At 37.7% G+C, this 17,429-nt stretch overlaps 1 protein-coding gene across 1 annotated transcript in view; it reads left to right on the top strand.

Moving 5' to 3' along the window:
* Window positions 1-16,289, top strand: part of NEGR1 (neuronal growth regulator 1) — a gene marked incomplete at its 3' end in the record, with an annotated part of 559,704 nt that extends 543,415 nt beyond the window's left edge. Inside the window, exon 7 of the mRNA XM_081325757.1 lies at window positions 16,165-16,289. Coding sequence (XP_081181883.1) covers window positions 16,165-16,289 — 125 coding nt within the window. The remainder of the gene's footprint in view (window positions 1-16,164) is intronic.
* Between the last annotated feature and the right edge of the window lie 1,140 nt (window positions 16,290-17,429).

Below are 17,429 nucleotides of genomic sequence, written 5' to 3'. Positions count from 1 at the left end.
TACCTTAGTTCATGTTTAATTTCTAATAGAAAGTATTTAACAACAGCAGTAAAATTACTTTAAAGACAAGTAGAAGTATTTTTCTTATATCCAAAATAGTTCTAGGTCTCTTAAATTGTACTTCACTGATTCTCTCTAAGCTCACCCCCTTTCCTGAACTAGCTCCCACCAATAGCAGCAGGGATGAGGTGAAACTACTTCTTTTAATGACTAATGCAGCGCAATTTAAAAAAGAAAAAAAGAATCACAATTTGAAAACAAACTATTCATAACATGAGAAACAACCCGATCAAAATGTCCTTGTTTTCTCCAAAGTTCAGTACAAAGCATATCCCTATTGATAAATGCTCATTACGACAATCATTTTTTATCTGTAAGAAATTAATATTGATTTCATCCTGATATTGACTTTATAACAAATACATCTGAAAGCTGTTTCGACATATATAGTAAAGGTTTTTAAGGGGGGGGGGTTGTGTGGTGTGAATAAGCCACGAAAGCAGGAAAGGTTACTTCTTCCTGACACATAATGCAATGATTGACAAATCTTTCACAAATTGATGTGCTGTATGTTCAGCTCCCTTATTTAAGGAGTTAAGTCCCATGACATCTGGACAGCACTAAGTAGAAATGCTATTTCATTAAGCATGTGCTGATTTTCTAAAGAAAGATATTTTCAGTGCTCTCAGACATCTGTAGACTTAGTTTAAGAATAGGTTTTTAGTTATTTCCCCCCATCTTATCCATGTTAGTGCAAAACATAGGCCATAGTGCTAAAAACAATATGTACATATTTTCTTGTAAAGAGATGTGCAAGGCAATGCATCCATAATAGATGAACAGGACCATGCTGAAAAAATTAAATTACATACAGTGATAACCTATTGGCCAGAAAGACATGAAGAATAATATTGTTGCTACTTCCAATATAGTAAGTATTGTCCTCTAAAGAATAAAACAGATGCCTTTCCTATATGGGATCTGCCTTTATTAATAGGACGCTCCAATGGTTGAGGATAAAAGAATTCTGCATTCTTAATGTAACAAAAAAATATGTTACCAAATCCTTTCAGTTGTTGTTCTCTCTCTTAAGAGACTGTCCTATTTTAAAACATAGTAATTGTACATTTATAAGATGTAGGACTTGTTCTGTATTCTGTTAACCAATATGAACACCCACGTTTTCTACTTTCTTTTCGTTTGTATGTCAGAACATTGTTAGGAAAGTTAGCAGTCTCCATGCAGGTAGAATGCTCCTTATCTTTACATGTATTTGATAAATAATGTAAAGTAGCATTTGTGAGTACAACATATAATTATTGCATTTCATCACTTCCAAATGAATTACCAGAGTTCGTTGAAAGATGGGCAGCTATATAGACGTTTTAAATAAATAACATAAAATAACATAATAACATAATATAATAACATATAAATAACATAATATAATAATTTGAAAGCCACGTGGCTTCCTCACTAATTGTTGACTACTGCTTTTGTTAATAAAATAGACATCTCTTATTATTAGATATTTTGTCCTTACATTAATTTCTGGAAAATATCAGCTACAGCAAACTTCCATTTGGCTGAAGCTTATTATTTTGTATAGCAAGCCCCATTTGCTAAAGATATTCCATTAAACAATTCTTTGCACATGACACTTGGTGCAGTTTACACTCTCATGCTTTAGTAGTAAGAATTAGAATATAATAGCTTTGTATAATGCCAATACAATTATTTCTTTCTTACTATAAAATAGGATTCTGGTTCAGTTATAGACCAGTTGGAAAATAAATTCCAGGCATTGAGTCCAGGTATAAAACACTTGTGCATAATAGCAGGATGAATTTTTGAATCTAATATAAATATTTAAAAACTATACTCAGTATGTTAAGCCACAGGCAACAATAGTATTTCATCTTTCTAATTGGATACATTAAGACTAGTAGCTATAAGCTGTCATTAGAGGCTAATGACATGAAAGCAAGAAGCAAAAATGCAAAACTGTTAACTGACAACCATAAACATTTAGAAGCTGCTATTTCTAACAAAAGGAGTTGCAGAGAACTAACTAAAGAGTTATGCAGGTTTGTGCACTGACTGTATTCATTGTTTTATTATTTTGCATCTGTAAACAATTGTGGATAAATAGTCTGTGTACATTAAAATTTGCAAACATTTCATGTTTTACTGGGGTTCATTGATATACAGTATCCAGTTTGATCAGGCATGCCTAAACCTTGGGATGCAATGATACATTTGGTTAATGTATCTAAAGAGGATGCTAGTGTTATCCATAATATCAGTAATACGAGCATCTTTTGAATCACTTGATCATAGAATCCACCCACAGTTATAAAAGACAGAAAATAGAATGGAAAATTTCTTGTTCTAAGCCCCTAGAATGCTGATGCCTTTCAGACTGATGCCTTTCAGACTTTCTGACTAAGTTGGAGAGGTCAAGCTGAAGGCAACTTCCTGTATAGAGTCTCCTTTATTGGTGTCTATAAATGCAAACAACACTTCAGCATTTTTAAGCAGAAAAGAAGAATCCATTGAAAGGCTTACTAAAATTCTATACTTTCTTGACAAATAAAATCTGAAGACTCCTGATTTTGATTCTTTTAGGATACAGCCAGTAGTCTTATTACCATATTTGGGACCAGAACATCCATTGCTAAGTGAAGTGATCAGGAAGTGAGTTGCACCATGGTTGTTAATCAACTCATGTCATTAAAGAGAAATCAGCTTTTCCCATCGACTTTGCTTGTCAGAAGGTCCTTGGGAAGTTCATAAATGGTGATCATGTGACTCCGGGACAGTGCAAATTGTTGTAAATACACGTCCACTGACAAAGGCCCAAATTTCGATCATGAGACTATGGGAACACTGTGACAGTCATAAGTGCTAAAATAAAAACTGTATAAAACTGTATAAGTCCAGCACTCTCATAACTTTGAATGGTCATTAAACTAATGGTCATAAGCTGAGGACCACCTGTATAACTGAAACTGCCATGTAGTAATCTGCAAGCTATTACATGTATAAGTCTATGGAGATTCTCAGTCATCCAAGTCATGGTGGTCCCAAAGATGCTTTTTTCACGAGGCAACTGGACTTTTTTTGTTTTTCTTTGAAGACATTTCGCTTCTAATCCAAGAAGCTTCTTCAGTTCTAGACTTAAATGTCTTCAAATAAAAACAAGAAAATCCATAAATGAAAAGATTGCTATTAACAGTAATTATTTATTTATGTTTGTTCTTGTGGTGTCCATAGGATATACGGATAAAATTCCATGTTTATTTTTATTTGCACATATTGTAAAACATTTGATCTACTAAAAATACATTGACTTGGATCCTAAATTGTGTTTGATAAATGAAAGGATCCTCCTCATTGCCTGGGAACTGAACCATCTTTTGGAATAGGGATTTGATATGGCAAATGGCTGATAGAAGAATTATCTAGTAAAATCAGCCCAGTCAGAGCAAGCAAATTAGGATTCAATTAAGTATTTTGATCCTGGCAAACCACAATATTCATACTATTACTCGTTTGTTGAACTTTTCTATTTAAAATATAGTTGCAAATCACAACCAGCAGATGCATTGCTGGATTTATCAAATGTTTTTGCTGTTATTTTTATTCCTAGAAAAAAGAGGAACTCTGTGGAGAACCGTAGTACTATACGCAAAACCATTGAGAAACTATTCCTGTAGGATATGATAAAATCTGTAGAATTTGATAAAAAAATTAAAACTTATCTACATACAGCACATCTGTGAACATCATTCTATATTACTTGGCAGCAATCCAGTCCAAGAAAATAGACCCTACTTAATTAGTAGGAAATGTTTGGGCTAAGAGCTTTGATGGGCCCATATTCATATAAGCAGTCCTCTTAGTAAAGCTCAACTTTTCAGGGGCAGGCAATTGTCAGATTTTTTAATTTTTAAAATATTCTTATTTTTATTTCAAGTATATCAAAACAATAGTCTAAAAAACAACTTCTCTTGAACACCTGGCTTTATGCCCAGGCCTGAGGCCCCAAGAGTGTGAAGGAACCCTGTTTCCTGGTTATGTTGACTTCTATGATGGTACTTTTTTCCTTGGCTGCCTTATATATTTAATTTGAATTGTAATTCTTTTTAATTGTTTTATAATTGTTCACCATCCAGACTCACTTGCCTGAGATGGGCCGCTCTAGAAATTGAATGAATTAAATAACTTTAACATTTATTTTGATTTGGCTTCATTGGAGATATAAATTACTTCTGCATGTTCATGTATGAAAGGAATTAAAATCAAGATTACTTTGTACTGACATGGTACAAAGCAAGTCATCTCATAATGGAATTCACAAAAATGAAACCTCTTAAGCTTCTGTTTTCTATCAGTGCAATTGCATCATCCAGCTGTGATAGACCTTGTGAACAAATACAGCATATATCCATCTGCTATCACACTACATAATGCATGCATGTTATATTACAAATATAGCCTCAAATGCTTGACTTGAATATTCCTTAGCATACACAGAGAACTTTGTTACATTCGGAGATAAAATGGATTGCTGATTTCTTTTTGTTTTGAAGATTTGTGTTTTCCAGTTCAGGCAATAAACTCAACTTGCAGCCCATCACAAATTCTAAGATAAAATAATGCTGTTAGTGTAACAGGATGGTGACATAACAGAAAAGTTGTACATTCCAAGTAACTGCAGCTTGTTTTTCTTCCTGCTGCATTAGAGTTATCTGATGTTGCAGCAATAGAAGGCTTCTAAATATTTCATTTGCTTACTTGAAACTATCCTTCCTAAATAGCACGATTTAAAAACAAACAAAGGATAAATGGTAGAATTTGGTGCCTTTTGTGTTTTCGCAATTAGATGTGATTTTAAACTTCCACTCCATACAGAGGGAAGTAAATGTGTGTAATTTACTCTTAATCTTTGTGGAAGAAGTCACAACAATCTCAACTGCCCTTCCTCCACAGAGTAACTGTTTAAATATGATTTTTTTAAAAAAAAAATAAAAAAAACCACCCTTCATTGTGCTTGATCTTCTTGGGTTGATTTTTGATATAAATGAAAAGTTGGTTTGTCGTACCAATTTCTAATTTAATTTTACTTTGTAATTAAGAGAAATAATATTTAAAACTACCCCACTGCTCTCTTGCTTCAGCATCTTTAAGAATTCATTTGATTGTTGAGGTTTATAACTGAAAGTACTGCATGTACAAACAAAAGTTTTTGAATTGAGAGCTAATTTTATGTTCTTGGAAATGGAAGGTAGTTGGTAAAACTTCTCCATGTGGAGTAAAAATTGTGTTATGTTCATCTCATACTCTGCATAATAAGAAGCAAATACTGTCAAGTAGGTGACAGCTGTGCCACTGATTTCCTCTTACAAGGAGAATGAGGAATTGAATTTAAGTCTGCTATTCAAAACACAATTAAATTGCCAACTCAAGGGATTGTACAACCACAAAGAAAACAGAATGTGATGCACCTTTCTGCTTTTCTCCTATTAATATTACTATATCTCATGTGTTTTGTACTTGGCTAAGCTTAAAAAAGGACTTTAATTAGCAAAGAGTAAAGTATTTTTCTTTGCAATGGCGATTAATGCAGTATTACAAAATAAACATGGAGCCTAGTTGTGCTTTGTAATAAACTCAATATAAGCTCTATTGATTTTTATGAGGATTGTTCCAAGGAAAGTAGTCTATTGGGATGCAGTTCTGTGCTCTCGTAACTTTAAGAGAAACCTGACTGAAGGAACTTCCTATGCTAAACTTCAACATTATGATTAATTTTAATGAAAACTAGGCTAAAGATAAATGAGCTAGATAGCATTAGAGAGAGAGAGAGAGAGAGAGAGAGAGAGAGAGAGAGAGAGAGAGAGAGAGAGAGAGAGAGAGAGAGAGAGAGAGAGAGAGAGAGAGAGAGAGAGAGATGATAGGCAAGGAGAGAGAGAGGAGAAAAACTTCAAAAATTAAGATTAAGATTCATTTTAATGCGAGAGAATTGGAGTTCTGAATGATTTTATTAAATCTTTTGACTGTGCCACCTTTTGGCTTTACATCATGAAGATTTACTTTAGTATTAATTGGTAAATTAATGAGCAATTCTTTACCACATAAAATCATGTGAAAGCCTCTACAAATCTTAATAAGAAAAAAAAATCCCATGGAGTTTGATGACATGTAGCCCTCATTGCTACTTCGTGAAACATCACAATAATTGAGTCCACACCCAAGACACCTGCTTTTTGAGCTTTTATTTTTACAAAAACATATGTTGCTTCTTTTTAAGTCTTCCTCACTATGGATAGATACTTTCCAGAATGATGTTGTTATTCTTATGATCTGAGAGAGAGCAATGCTTCTTTGTTAGCATCACAGCTTTCCGTCCATATGGCTTTAGTGGCTAGTTAGTCACTAAACTTCTAATACAGAGGTTTCTTTTCAAATTGTATCATGCGGGTCATCAGCCTTTGCAGACCAGTTCAATTGTGATCTGTGCATTCTCTTTGTTAATAGTTATTCCTGCTGGCTGCCATAAGGTCTAGCTTTAAACCCAGTGTTCAAAGAATGCATCCAACATTCACTACATGGAGAAGTCTGTATACATTCCTCGTGCAGGGGTGAATGTCAGCTGGTGAGATCTCCTCAGCTATGAGAAATTCAATTACTATTTTCTACTCAAAGTGTGCATCAGTGGCAATTGTCATTTTGAACTGCCTAGTTGTGTTCCCCTTTGATATGCAGGAAGAATAGGAAAGGAAATCTTTTTTGGAAGCACTGCAGAACGAAAATACTCTCTTCTTCATATAATCTATGAGGACAAGTGTTAGAGAAATCAAGGACTTTTCCCCAGTCAAAGTTATTATTAGAAATATGGAGATCTATACAGGGAGGGCACAGGGAGGGCCTTCTCAGGGTACCGCCGGTTAGGGAATGCCGGCGGGTTATTCCCAGGGGAAGAGCGTTCTCTGTGGGCGCGCCGGCCCTATGGAACCAGCTCCCCATAGAACTTAGGACTGCCCCCGACCTTCGCTCATTCTGCAGGGACCTGAAAACTTGGCTCTTTGAGCTGTCTGGCCCAGGCTGAGGGGTTTTAATTTTTATTAGGCTTTAGTTTTAAATTTCGGGGACTTTATTTAATTAATTGTTTTAATCTGATTTTAATTTTTGTATGTTTGTTTTAATCTTCCCTGTACACCACCCTGAGTCCTCCGGGAATAGGGCGGTATATAAATTTAATAAAATAAAAATAAATAAAATAAAAAAGTTGGCCAATAGAAAAGGGTAGTCACCCCCAATGGTTCCAGCCCACAATCAAGAAGATAAGAGGGTCAACTATTGCCAGTAGATAGGAAACAGTCACTCAGTCATTAATGGGCTAAAATATCGCAGTTCTAAACAGTCCACAATAATTAGTGGTTTTGTATATCGGTGAATTGTTGGGCTTTGGAATGGATTATCAAGTTTGCAAAGCATCTTCCTGTGACTTCCTCTTCCAATATATTGGCAAGGATAATATTATATTTATATTTATACCGCCCTTCTCCCGAAGGACTCAGGGCGATGTACAGGGCAATAAATATCGAAATATACATACAAAAGTTAAAAAGATTAAATAATTATGCCCAATATAATACAATAATTAAAACAATGTTAAAACCAAATCCAAACCCCAAACCCATCAGACCAGGCCGGATTGTTCAAATAGATAGGTTTTTAGATCGCGTTGGAAGGAGCGAAGGTCGGGGGCCGTCCGGAGCTCAACTGGCAAGCGGTTCCATAGGTCTGGCACACCCACAGAGAATGCCCTCCCCTGGGGGCCACCAATCGACATTCTCTGATCAGAGGCACCCTGAGGAGGCCCACTCTGTGGGAGCGCACTGGACGGAGGGAGGTGTGCTGCCGTAGGTAATCCGGACCCATGCCATGTAGGGCTTTATAGGTCATCACCAGCACCTTGAATCTCACCCGGAGGGCAACTGGCAGCCAATGCAGCTCGCGGAGCAGAGGTGTAACATGGGAGTATCGGAAGACCCCCAACAGTACTCACGTGGCTGCATTCTGCACCAGCTGAAGCCTCCGAGTGGTCCTCAAGGGCAGCCCCATGTAGAGAGAGTTGCAGTAGTCCAAACAAGAGGTCACGAGCACATGAGTGACTGTACGCAAGGCATCCCGGTGCAGATCCCGTCGAGCTCCATGGTTCTCTGCGGAGCTCCGGGAGATGAAGCATCGGAGACGGGGCCTAGAGAGCGGTTGGAGATCCAGCCGATCCGAATCCGACCGATTGCGACTAAGAGCCTACATTAGGTCTTATCTCGCTGCGATAAGGGAGGCGAGGTCTAACCACTTCGCCACCCTTATCGCGTCCGCAGATAATCGCCCGGCCGCCCTGTTTAGGGTGACTCGCTCCCTCCTAAATCAGGAGGTGAGGGAGGATCCCTTGCAGGGTCGTGCCGAGGAGTTTAACCAACATCTGTCGGACAAAATCGCTCGGATTCGGACCGGTCTGGACTCTGACTGGGCAGAGTCTGACGATCAGGACACGGGCGGTCTTGTCGATATCACCTGGGAGGAGTTTGATTCTGTGACTCCGGAGGAAGTGGACAGGATCATGGGGAGGCTGAGCACCACCACATGTTTATTGGACCCGTGCCCTTCCTGGCTGGTCTATGCAGCCCGGGAGAGGACACGCAGCTGGTTCCAGGCAGTTATATCAGCTTCTTTGAACGAGGGTAGCTTCCCCGCCGTCTTGAAAGAGGCGGTGGTGAGGCCCCTCCTCAAGAAGCCTGCCTTGGACCCAGCTGTATTGAACAACTTCCGTCCTGTCTCCAACCTTCGCTTTCTTGCGAAGGTTGTTGAGAGTGTGGTGGCGCATCAGCTCCCTCTGGTCCTGGATGAAGCGGATTATCTAGACCCGTACCAATCGGGTTTCAGGCCCGGGCACAGCACGGAGACGGCATTGGTCGCGCTGGTGAATGATCTCTGGAGGGCTCGGGACAGGGGACATTCCTCTGTTCTAGTCCTATTAGACCTCTCAGCGGCTTTTGATACCATCGACCATGGTATCTTGCTACGGCGTCTCAGGGGATTGGGAGTGGGAGGCACGGTCTTACAGTGGTTCTCCTCCTATCTCCAGGGATGTTCGCAGTCGGTGTTGGCAGGAGGGCAGAGGTCGACCGCGAGGTCTCTCATTTGTGGAGTTCCTCAGGGGTCGGTCCTCTCGCCTCTCCTGTTCAACATCTACATGAAACCGCTGGGTGAGATCATTCGTGGTTTTGGAGTTGGGTATCATCAGTATGCTGATGATACCCAGCTTTTCTTTTCGACCCCAAACCACCCCAGTGATGCCCTAAACGTGGTGTCCCGTTGCCTGGAGGCGGTTCGGGTCTGGATGGGGAGGAACAGACTTCAACTCAACCCTGACAAGACTGAGTGGCTTTGCATACCTTCATCCCGGGTTTATTCGGACATTCCACCTCTTGCTATGGGGGGTGAATTATTACCCGCCCGTAGATAGGGCTCGCAACTTGGGAGTCCTCCTAGATTCACGGCTCACCTTGGAAGACCATATAGGAGCTGTGACTAGGGGGGCTTTCGCCCAGGTTCGCCTGGTGCGCCAGTTGCGGCCCTATCTAAGCCGGGATGATTTATGCACGGTCACTCATGCGCTCGTGACCTCTCGTCTGGACTACTGCAACGCTCTCTACATGGGGCTGCCCTTGAGGACCACCCGGAAGCTCCAACTGGTACAGAATGCAGCCGCGAGAGTTGTGTTGGGAGTCTCCCGATACTCCCACGTTACACCTTTGCTCCATGAGCTGCATTGGTTACCAGTTGCCTTCCGGGTGAGATTCAAGGTACTAGTAATGGTGTTCAAAGCCCTACATGGCAGGGGGCCGGAGTACCTCAGGGAACACCTGCTGCCGGCATCAATCTCCCTTCGCCCTGTGCGTTCCCACAGAGAGGGTCTCCTCAGGGTGCCACCGATCAGAGAATGTCGATTGGTGGCCCCCAGGGGGAGATCCTTCTCTGTGGGCGCTCCAGAACTATGGAATCAGTTACCGGCAGAGCTCCGGATGGCGCCCGATCTTCGCTCCTTTCGTCGCGATCTCAAGACGTTTTTGTTTGTACAAGCCGGCCTAGCCTGATGGGGGATTGGTGGGGTTTTTTAGTTTTGTATTCTTAATATTATCTTTGGGGTTTTATAATTGTAATATATCAATTGTTTTAAAATCGGGCAATTATTTAATTTCCTTTTAATATTTGTAACTTTGTATTTTATTCTTGCCCTGTGAACCGCCCTGAGTCCTCGGGGAGAAGGGCGGTATAGAAATATTATTAAATTAAAAAATTAAAAATTAAATCCCAGTCTAGATAGGGCCGCAACTAGCGCACCAGGCGAACCTGGGCGAAGGCCCCCCTAGTCACAGCTCCTATATGGTCTTCTAAGGAGAGCTGTGAATCTAGGAGGACCCCCAAGTTGCGAGCCCGATCTACGGGGTGTAATAACTCACCCCCCATAGTAAGAGATGGAATAATCTGCATTTCCTGAGATGCCGGCACGCACAGCCACTCAGTCTTGTCAGGGTTGAGCTGAAGCCTGTTCCTCCCCATCCAGACCCGGATATAGTGGTGCAATTTTCATTGTGGTGGAGAATGGTGAGGAAATTGTTCTATTTGTACAGTTATCTTTGTCAGTGGCTATTAATCTAGTTAAAATGTCACCACACATCGCAAGATGAGTGGCATATAAATTTGATAAATAAATATAAATGAATGAATAAGTACAGTAATTGGATCCCCCAACTATTTTTGATAATGGCATTTTATGTAAAATGTTCAGATGTTATAGATACAGACAGGCTTTCACATCATTAAAACCACATTTGACTTGATCATGCTTGTTCAAGAAACCAAAATTGCATACCATTTCACCTACCAAGTTACAAATGATAATTTATACCACACAATAACCAAATGCCCAACAAACTGGGTTGGAGTTCTGGGTCTTTGATTGCATCCACAAATATCTCTGTTGCTATCTTCATGGCATTTTACATTATTAAAAAAATACAAATTTGGAAAGTTGGAATGTAATATATGCTTCCCTATAAGTTTTCTAACCAAAACAAAAAAAAACCCCTTCCTTTATTTGGAAGTTTCTGAAAGCCAGAATGCCCAGAAACAGAACAAAAGCAAACAGTAGAAGTAGGAAGAATTTTGGAATTAGTGGAACTGTAGGTAGCAGTGTAGCACAATGGTTAGAATGCAGCCAGAAGTTTGATTCTGATGGTGCTCAAGGTTGACTCAGCCTTCCATCCTTCCAAGGTCAGTAAAATGACGACTCAGGTTGTGGGGGCAATATGCTGACATTGTAAACTGCTCAGAGAGTGCTGTAAAGCACTATGGAGTGGTATATAAGACCTATTACTATTGGTAGCAGCGGTGTCCATCAGTGCTTTGTCATTTGTTACATTTTTAAAATTCCATATGCATCCACCAGTCCAAGGTCCAAGTCAGGAATTGCACCTCGGTTCCTGTTCTGCTAAACCACTTCTTCCTTGCTTGCTAGCCAGACATAATGCCAACAAGCTAGTCCTTATGTACTAGCTAAAATCAGTTTGGTTTTCCAGAAGAATTAGAACATGGCATACATTGTTTACTATAAACATCAGCATTTTCTCCCTTGGCTGCTTTTTCTAGTCCTTCGTCCAATCAAATGAAATATTCAAAGCAATGCAAATGCCATACCTCACTCTTCAAAAGAGGAGACTGCATTAGTTTGTGAAGCAGGTGCAAAGGGATGCTCTAACTTAACTACTAACCACTATTTTCAAAAGCCCTTAGCATAGTCATACAATCTTTAGTTTTCCTAGAGAACATTTATCTGGATAGACTCATGTAGGTGTCTTTTAATAACCTGTGAAGTTTCAGAAATATTTGTCCTAGTGAATAAATTTCTCATGTGCACATTTGAAATACAGATTGTCCTCTTTATGGAAAGGTCACAGATTTTAGCTGAAATGTGGAAAGTTATTCAGATCTATGGATAAAAATCTAAAGGTTGTGCTCATTCACAGACAATGAGATGAAATTGACTTGGGCCATTTAAAAATGTTCTCTTTTAATAATTTGCTTCATTGAATTCACATTGCTTAATTTATTTTGACAACTTTGATTTTATTTAATTTGCTTCAGCAACTTCAACCTTGCTTAATTCACTTCTTTGCCAGTGTTTTATATCTGGGGCTTCTTGCAAAATTGAGGTCAGACTTTGATTTGCATCTTTATTTTACTCTTGAAGGATGTTGTGGATATTTTGTATGACACCATTTGTTATTCATTCCGGAAATTGATTACCGACAACTGTATGAAACCCAGGGGACTCAATCAGTTTAATTGTAGCCTTATTTTATAAACCAGTAGCACTTACAATAACCAACCAAACTCATCCTTTAAAAATGTGGATAAAGGCATCATTTTGCTCCCACATTTTGCTTTTAGAGTTTACTAAAATTAATTAATGTGTGTCTTTGACTTTGAAGCATAAAAGAAAATTCACAGAAATATATAAATCTCAGGCTTTACAGTAACTAGCTGCTTTGTATGAAACAAGACATATACACAGATATTTTGCAGCTCTGTCTATGCTCATAGTAGGCAGTTTCCTCCCTCATTATTGATCCCATATAAAAAGAGGAAATGAGTTCCCATAGAAAAAGAGGAAATGAGTTCCTTACGAGGTGTTCCTTCTGGTATATTTCCCCTAATTATCTATAGCTTGTTTACCTTGCCTCTATATGAAAGGAAAAATTGTAATTTAAAGGTTCCTGCACACTTCACTTTCTCTCAGGAGACCTAAGTATCTGTTACATTTGTTCTTATTTCAGTGGAATAACTTACACAACTAATTTTGGGGCCAAACTTTAAGTTTTAAAGAATCCCTATGGAATAATACCAATATTGTGCTTATTTCTTCCTCTATCCTGCATCATCTTTATACGTCTGCATTTAACCAAAAAAAATATGAAACGTACAATACTTTTTAAAAAGTTTCCTGATGTCATACAACTATTGAAAAGCCAAAACTAGTAAAAAAGGAATATTTTTACAAGCTCATCTTCATTCCCACAAAAGTAATATATTTGTATTTCATTATTTCTCCATATATTAGATCTTAACTTATAGGATTCTCAATGTGATTTGGGTTGTTGATGTTATTTTGTGTTTTAGATAAGTCCTTAGTTTGAAAACTCCATTGCCTTACCACCACCCAGATTGCTGAAGTGGTCTTAGAAATCTCTTGAATATGCTTTACTGTCAGATTTACATCTAAGCAGGGAATCACAAATCATGACAGCCTTTCCCATCCTGCCTCAGATCAAATAACAATTCAGAAGACAAAGAAGTGACTAAAAGGTTGTGATCAGAGAATAAACTCAGATGCAAGAACAACTTAAGTACAAGAAAACAGTGTTGCTGAAACATGGTTTGTTGGAACAGGGAACCTGCCATATTCTACTGTTCCTAACAGCTCAATGCACTAACCATAAATCATGGGATTTTCAGTAAATTTGAAGAAATGTAGGTGATATTTATAGATTTATCCAGCAGATAAATCCAAAATGTATCACTTACATGGGTGGAAAGATAAAACATTCATTCAAACTTTAGAGAAAGAAGAGAGTCTGGCTAAGCTGAATGTATCTATGTGATAGGCTAATATATTTAACTAACTGAGGGAGAAAAGATACAAGTTTCTGATTAGCTTGGATCCCAGATTGCTTAAAAAATGTATATTTCAATAAGATGTTTTATTCAAGTGTCAGTAATTGTTCAGTGCTGTTGGCTGGAAAGCAATTTTTTTATTATTCCATATGCAAAAGATCGATTTGGGAAGCTGAACTAGATGGGGGAAGCCTGTATCCTTTATTTTCTAACACAACACAGGGATCAAAATTATTGTAATTGTATTTTTGTCCTACCTTTATATTTTTTTTACAACTCAGTGCAGTATATGTAATATTCCCATATCTTCTTTTCCCATAACAACGGGGTAAGGGAATGATTAATCCAAAGTTACCCAGCTGGCTTTCAGGCTTCATGGTTTCTTGAAGACCATGATCTGATTCTGAAAAATATGGCAAAAGTTCAACCATTGGTTCAGTATAAGTTATTGTCCAAGGAATAAAATGCCCATATCATATCGTCAACATAAGAGGTCTGACAAGAAGATTATAAAGTTGACGTAATTCTGTCTCACTCACAAAGACATTTCTATTTCTCAAACATAATATAACAAGAAATAATGGTACAGAGCATATTAAAATAAATGTATTTCTTCTTTATTATGTGCCATTATAACCTGTCATAGAAAATTGAATAGGGATTATACCTTACATTCACTAAAAAAAACTCTCTCCCCCAACACTGTTATAAACCACTGTTCAATAAAGCCATTTTAATACAAGTTACCTTGAGTCTAATGAAGAATCATGTTCTCAAAATGCGTTGTTCCTTTTTCAGATTATTTTCAGAGAGTTAAATAAAGGTTGATGCTTTCATAAAAAATGTAATGAGAAACAGTTTTCCGTAACAGACCTCCCTGTTATACTGATCAGCTACAGCTTCAGTACCATCTTAAGTCTGAAAAATTGTTCTCCTTTTTCCTAATAACAACATGTCGTAAGTCCAAGCTTATAGAAATTCTGGCAAAGAAATGCTCATTGCAAATTATTACCCGGAACTCTTGTGGCAATCCTTGCTAGAAGATAGGAATGTTTTTCCTTGAGGACAAATTATCCATGCAATCAAAGCTATATTTTATACAAATCCTGAAGAGGGATTACTAAATAACTCTTGAAATCTGCATTTAACTCTAATGGAGAAGAATGACTAAGCAAAGAAGCAAAGTAATCCCAAAGAAGTTTCAAATACTATTCATCTGGGATGACATTCTTATTTATATTTGACAGGTTATTTCTTCATGTACCTTGAATTCTGAATTTTCCTCAATAAGTTGGAATACTATGGCACTATTATGTTAAAAATTTTATTTGCATCATCCACATCATCATCATAAAGCGTAATGTATACCTCTGATACAAGCAGAAAACTTAATATTGCATTATAATAAGGAATAAAGTTTGAGTTCTCATTTCACAAATCAGTTAATTATAATTCAGATAGAGAAGTCAAAGTTCTATAAATCAGATGATTCAGAAAACTTTGTCAACTACATTCTGCTACAACATACAACAGGGGGGAAAAAACTGGTGTACATGTCTGAATATTTCCTAGTAGTCAAAACGCTGAGAACAGCTTTTCCTTACTTTGTGTTAGGAGCATTTCATTAGGTGCATGTTTTTGCTGAAGAAATATAGAATACTGGTTTGAGCTTTAGAGACCTTCATGGCCTGAGTTCATGTTAGTTGAAAGAATATCACTCATTTATTGAGATCATCAGAGGAGGTTCATTTAAAGTTACTGAAGGCCAAAATAATTAATCTCCAATAATTTGGGGCCAAGCTTTCTCCAAAGCCATCCCACTTGGGAGAATGAGCACTTTGCTGAACTGAGAAACCTAACATCTCAGTCTTTTGATTTAACCATGTTTAATTATTTAGTTGTGCTGAGCTACTTCATAAGTAGAAAACAAACAATGGTATCAGGTTGAAGGAAATGTGATGCAGTGAACGAGCTTTTTACATGGAGATTTTTATTCTACTAAAGAATATAGGTCCCAGATTTCCTGCATTAGAGCAGTAAAATGTATCATTCACAAAAGATGATCCAGACTTCTCTAGGTAATTATTATCAGGCATGTTTATATTTCTTTTCAAGAACACCCAAGGCAAAAAAGAGGAATTTTAAGTAAATTTATATAGACTTATAATAAACCTTGCTAAGAACAGCTATTCCATGGATAACTTTAGCTTTCCAGAAGTATACATTTTTCCCATTCATTTCTCTCTTCAACTTGTGTAGCACATGGTTACTATTTTTAAAACCTGTTTATGAACACATCCTAACGTGCAGATTTTTCTTTAAAAAAATAACCTCTAGTAAATAAAATAATGAATAGGTGATAGTGAAACAACATCAGTATGTAACTACTCTGTTTTCTTCTCTTTCCAGCTCCAAGTACAACCCAGCTTGGGATTACGGGGGGCACAGAAGTTTTCTTGTCCTGCTGGTACCTTGTGTTGACACTGTCCTCTTACACCAGCATAATGTACCTGAAGAACATCGTTCTACAATAAATGTAAAGAACCATGGAAAGCTTTTAAGGATTATTTGAAAGTGCTGATGACTGGATCCAATCTGGTAGAGTTGGTTAAAAAAAAACGTCGTGGGATATAATCAGCAGTGCTTATTTGGGAATGATCGCCTTCTGTAGAATTGCTCATTATGTAAATACTTTAATTCTACTCTCTTTTTTATTAGCTGCATTACCTTGTGAAGAAGTACACATTGTCCTTTTTCTTTTCCTTTCTCTCTTTTTTCTTTTTGAAAGATGTGAAATTATTTTTAGAGGATATTAATTGTGAGTTCATGTTTGTAATCTACAACGTTTCAAAAGCATTCAATCATGGTCTGCCAAGTTGCAGGCAATAGTTTACATAAAAAGAACCCAAATAATTGCAGTTAAAAATGTGATCTTTAAGGCTGCAATACAAGCATTCATTTCCCTCTTTAAATAAGATTCTATCTATATTGACACAGAATCTTTTCTTTTTTTTTTTTTACAGAAAAAGGCTAAATAGCATTGGCTTTGATTCATCTCTTCAAACTAGAACACATATCTAGATTTTCTTCTAGCATGACACTCAGATTTCAAGAATGAGCTTTGTAATATGACTGCCCTGGGCAGTTATGCTTTGATTTTGATTTTCTTGTCTGTTCAGCATGGGTGTGCCTTCATAAGATACTGCTTTTCTCTTCCTCTCGGATGGGAGATTATATAAATATATATATATATACATATATATATTTTGGTAGATGCTAAGTTCAAGGGTACTGAATCTCTTATTAAGAACAAAGGTGCTATTTGGCTGTACCAGTGGGGAAAGGAACTATTCAAACACTGAGCACAGAAGCAGACAGAATAAATAAATGGTACTGGAAGTGGTTTTTTTTTTCTAAATCTGTTAAAAACAGCAGATATTTCAGAGGCTTCTTTAGGAATGTAGCCCCTTTTTTTGTTCATACTGTGTCATGATTTTTAAAAGACTGCAAAGAAAGTGAGCATTCCTTATTTTACCCAGTGTTCATAAGCAATGTCAACATTTGCATTTCAGAATTGTTCCTCCTGCGCAATGTCTAGTAATGAGAAAGCCTAAATCATTTGAATGGTCAGAAGGTTTTTGAAGCCTTCTTTTGAAACCCTGCATGCTTTTAAG

The sequence above is a fragment of the Vipera berus genome, assembly GCF_964194415.1.
Source record: "Vipera berus genome assembly, chromosome: 3".
NCBI lineage: Eukaryota > Metazoa > Chordata > Lepidosauria > Squamata > Viperidae > Vipera > Vipera berus.
The sequence above is the reverse complement of the archived record's forward strand: the minus strand, read 5'-3'. Positions and strand labels throughout refer to the sequence as shown.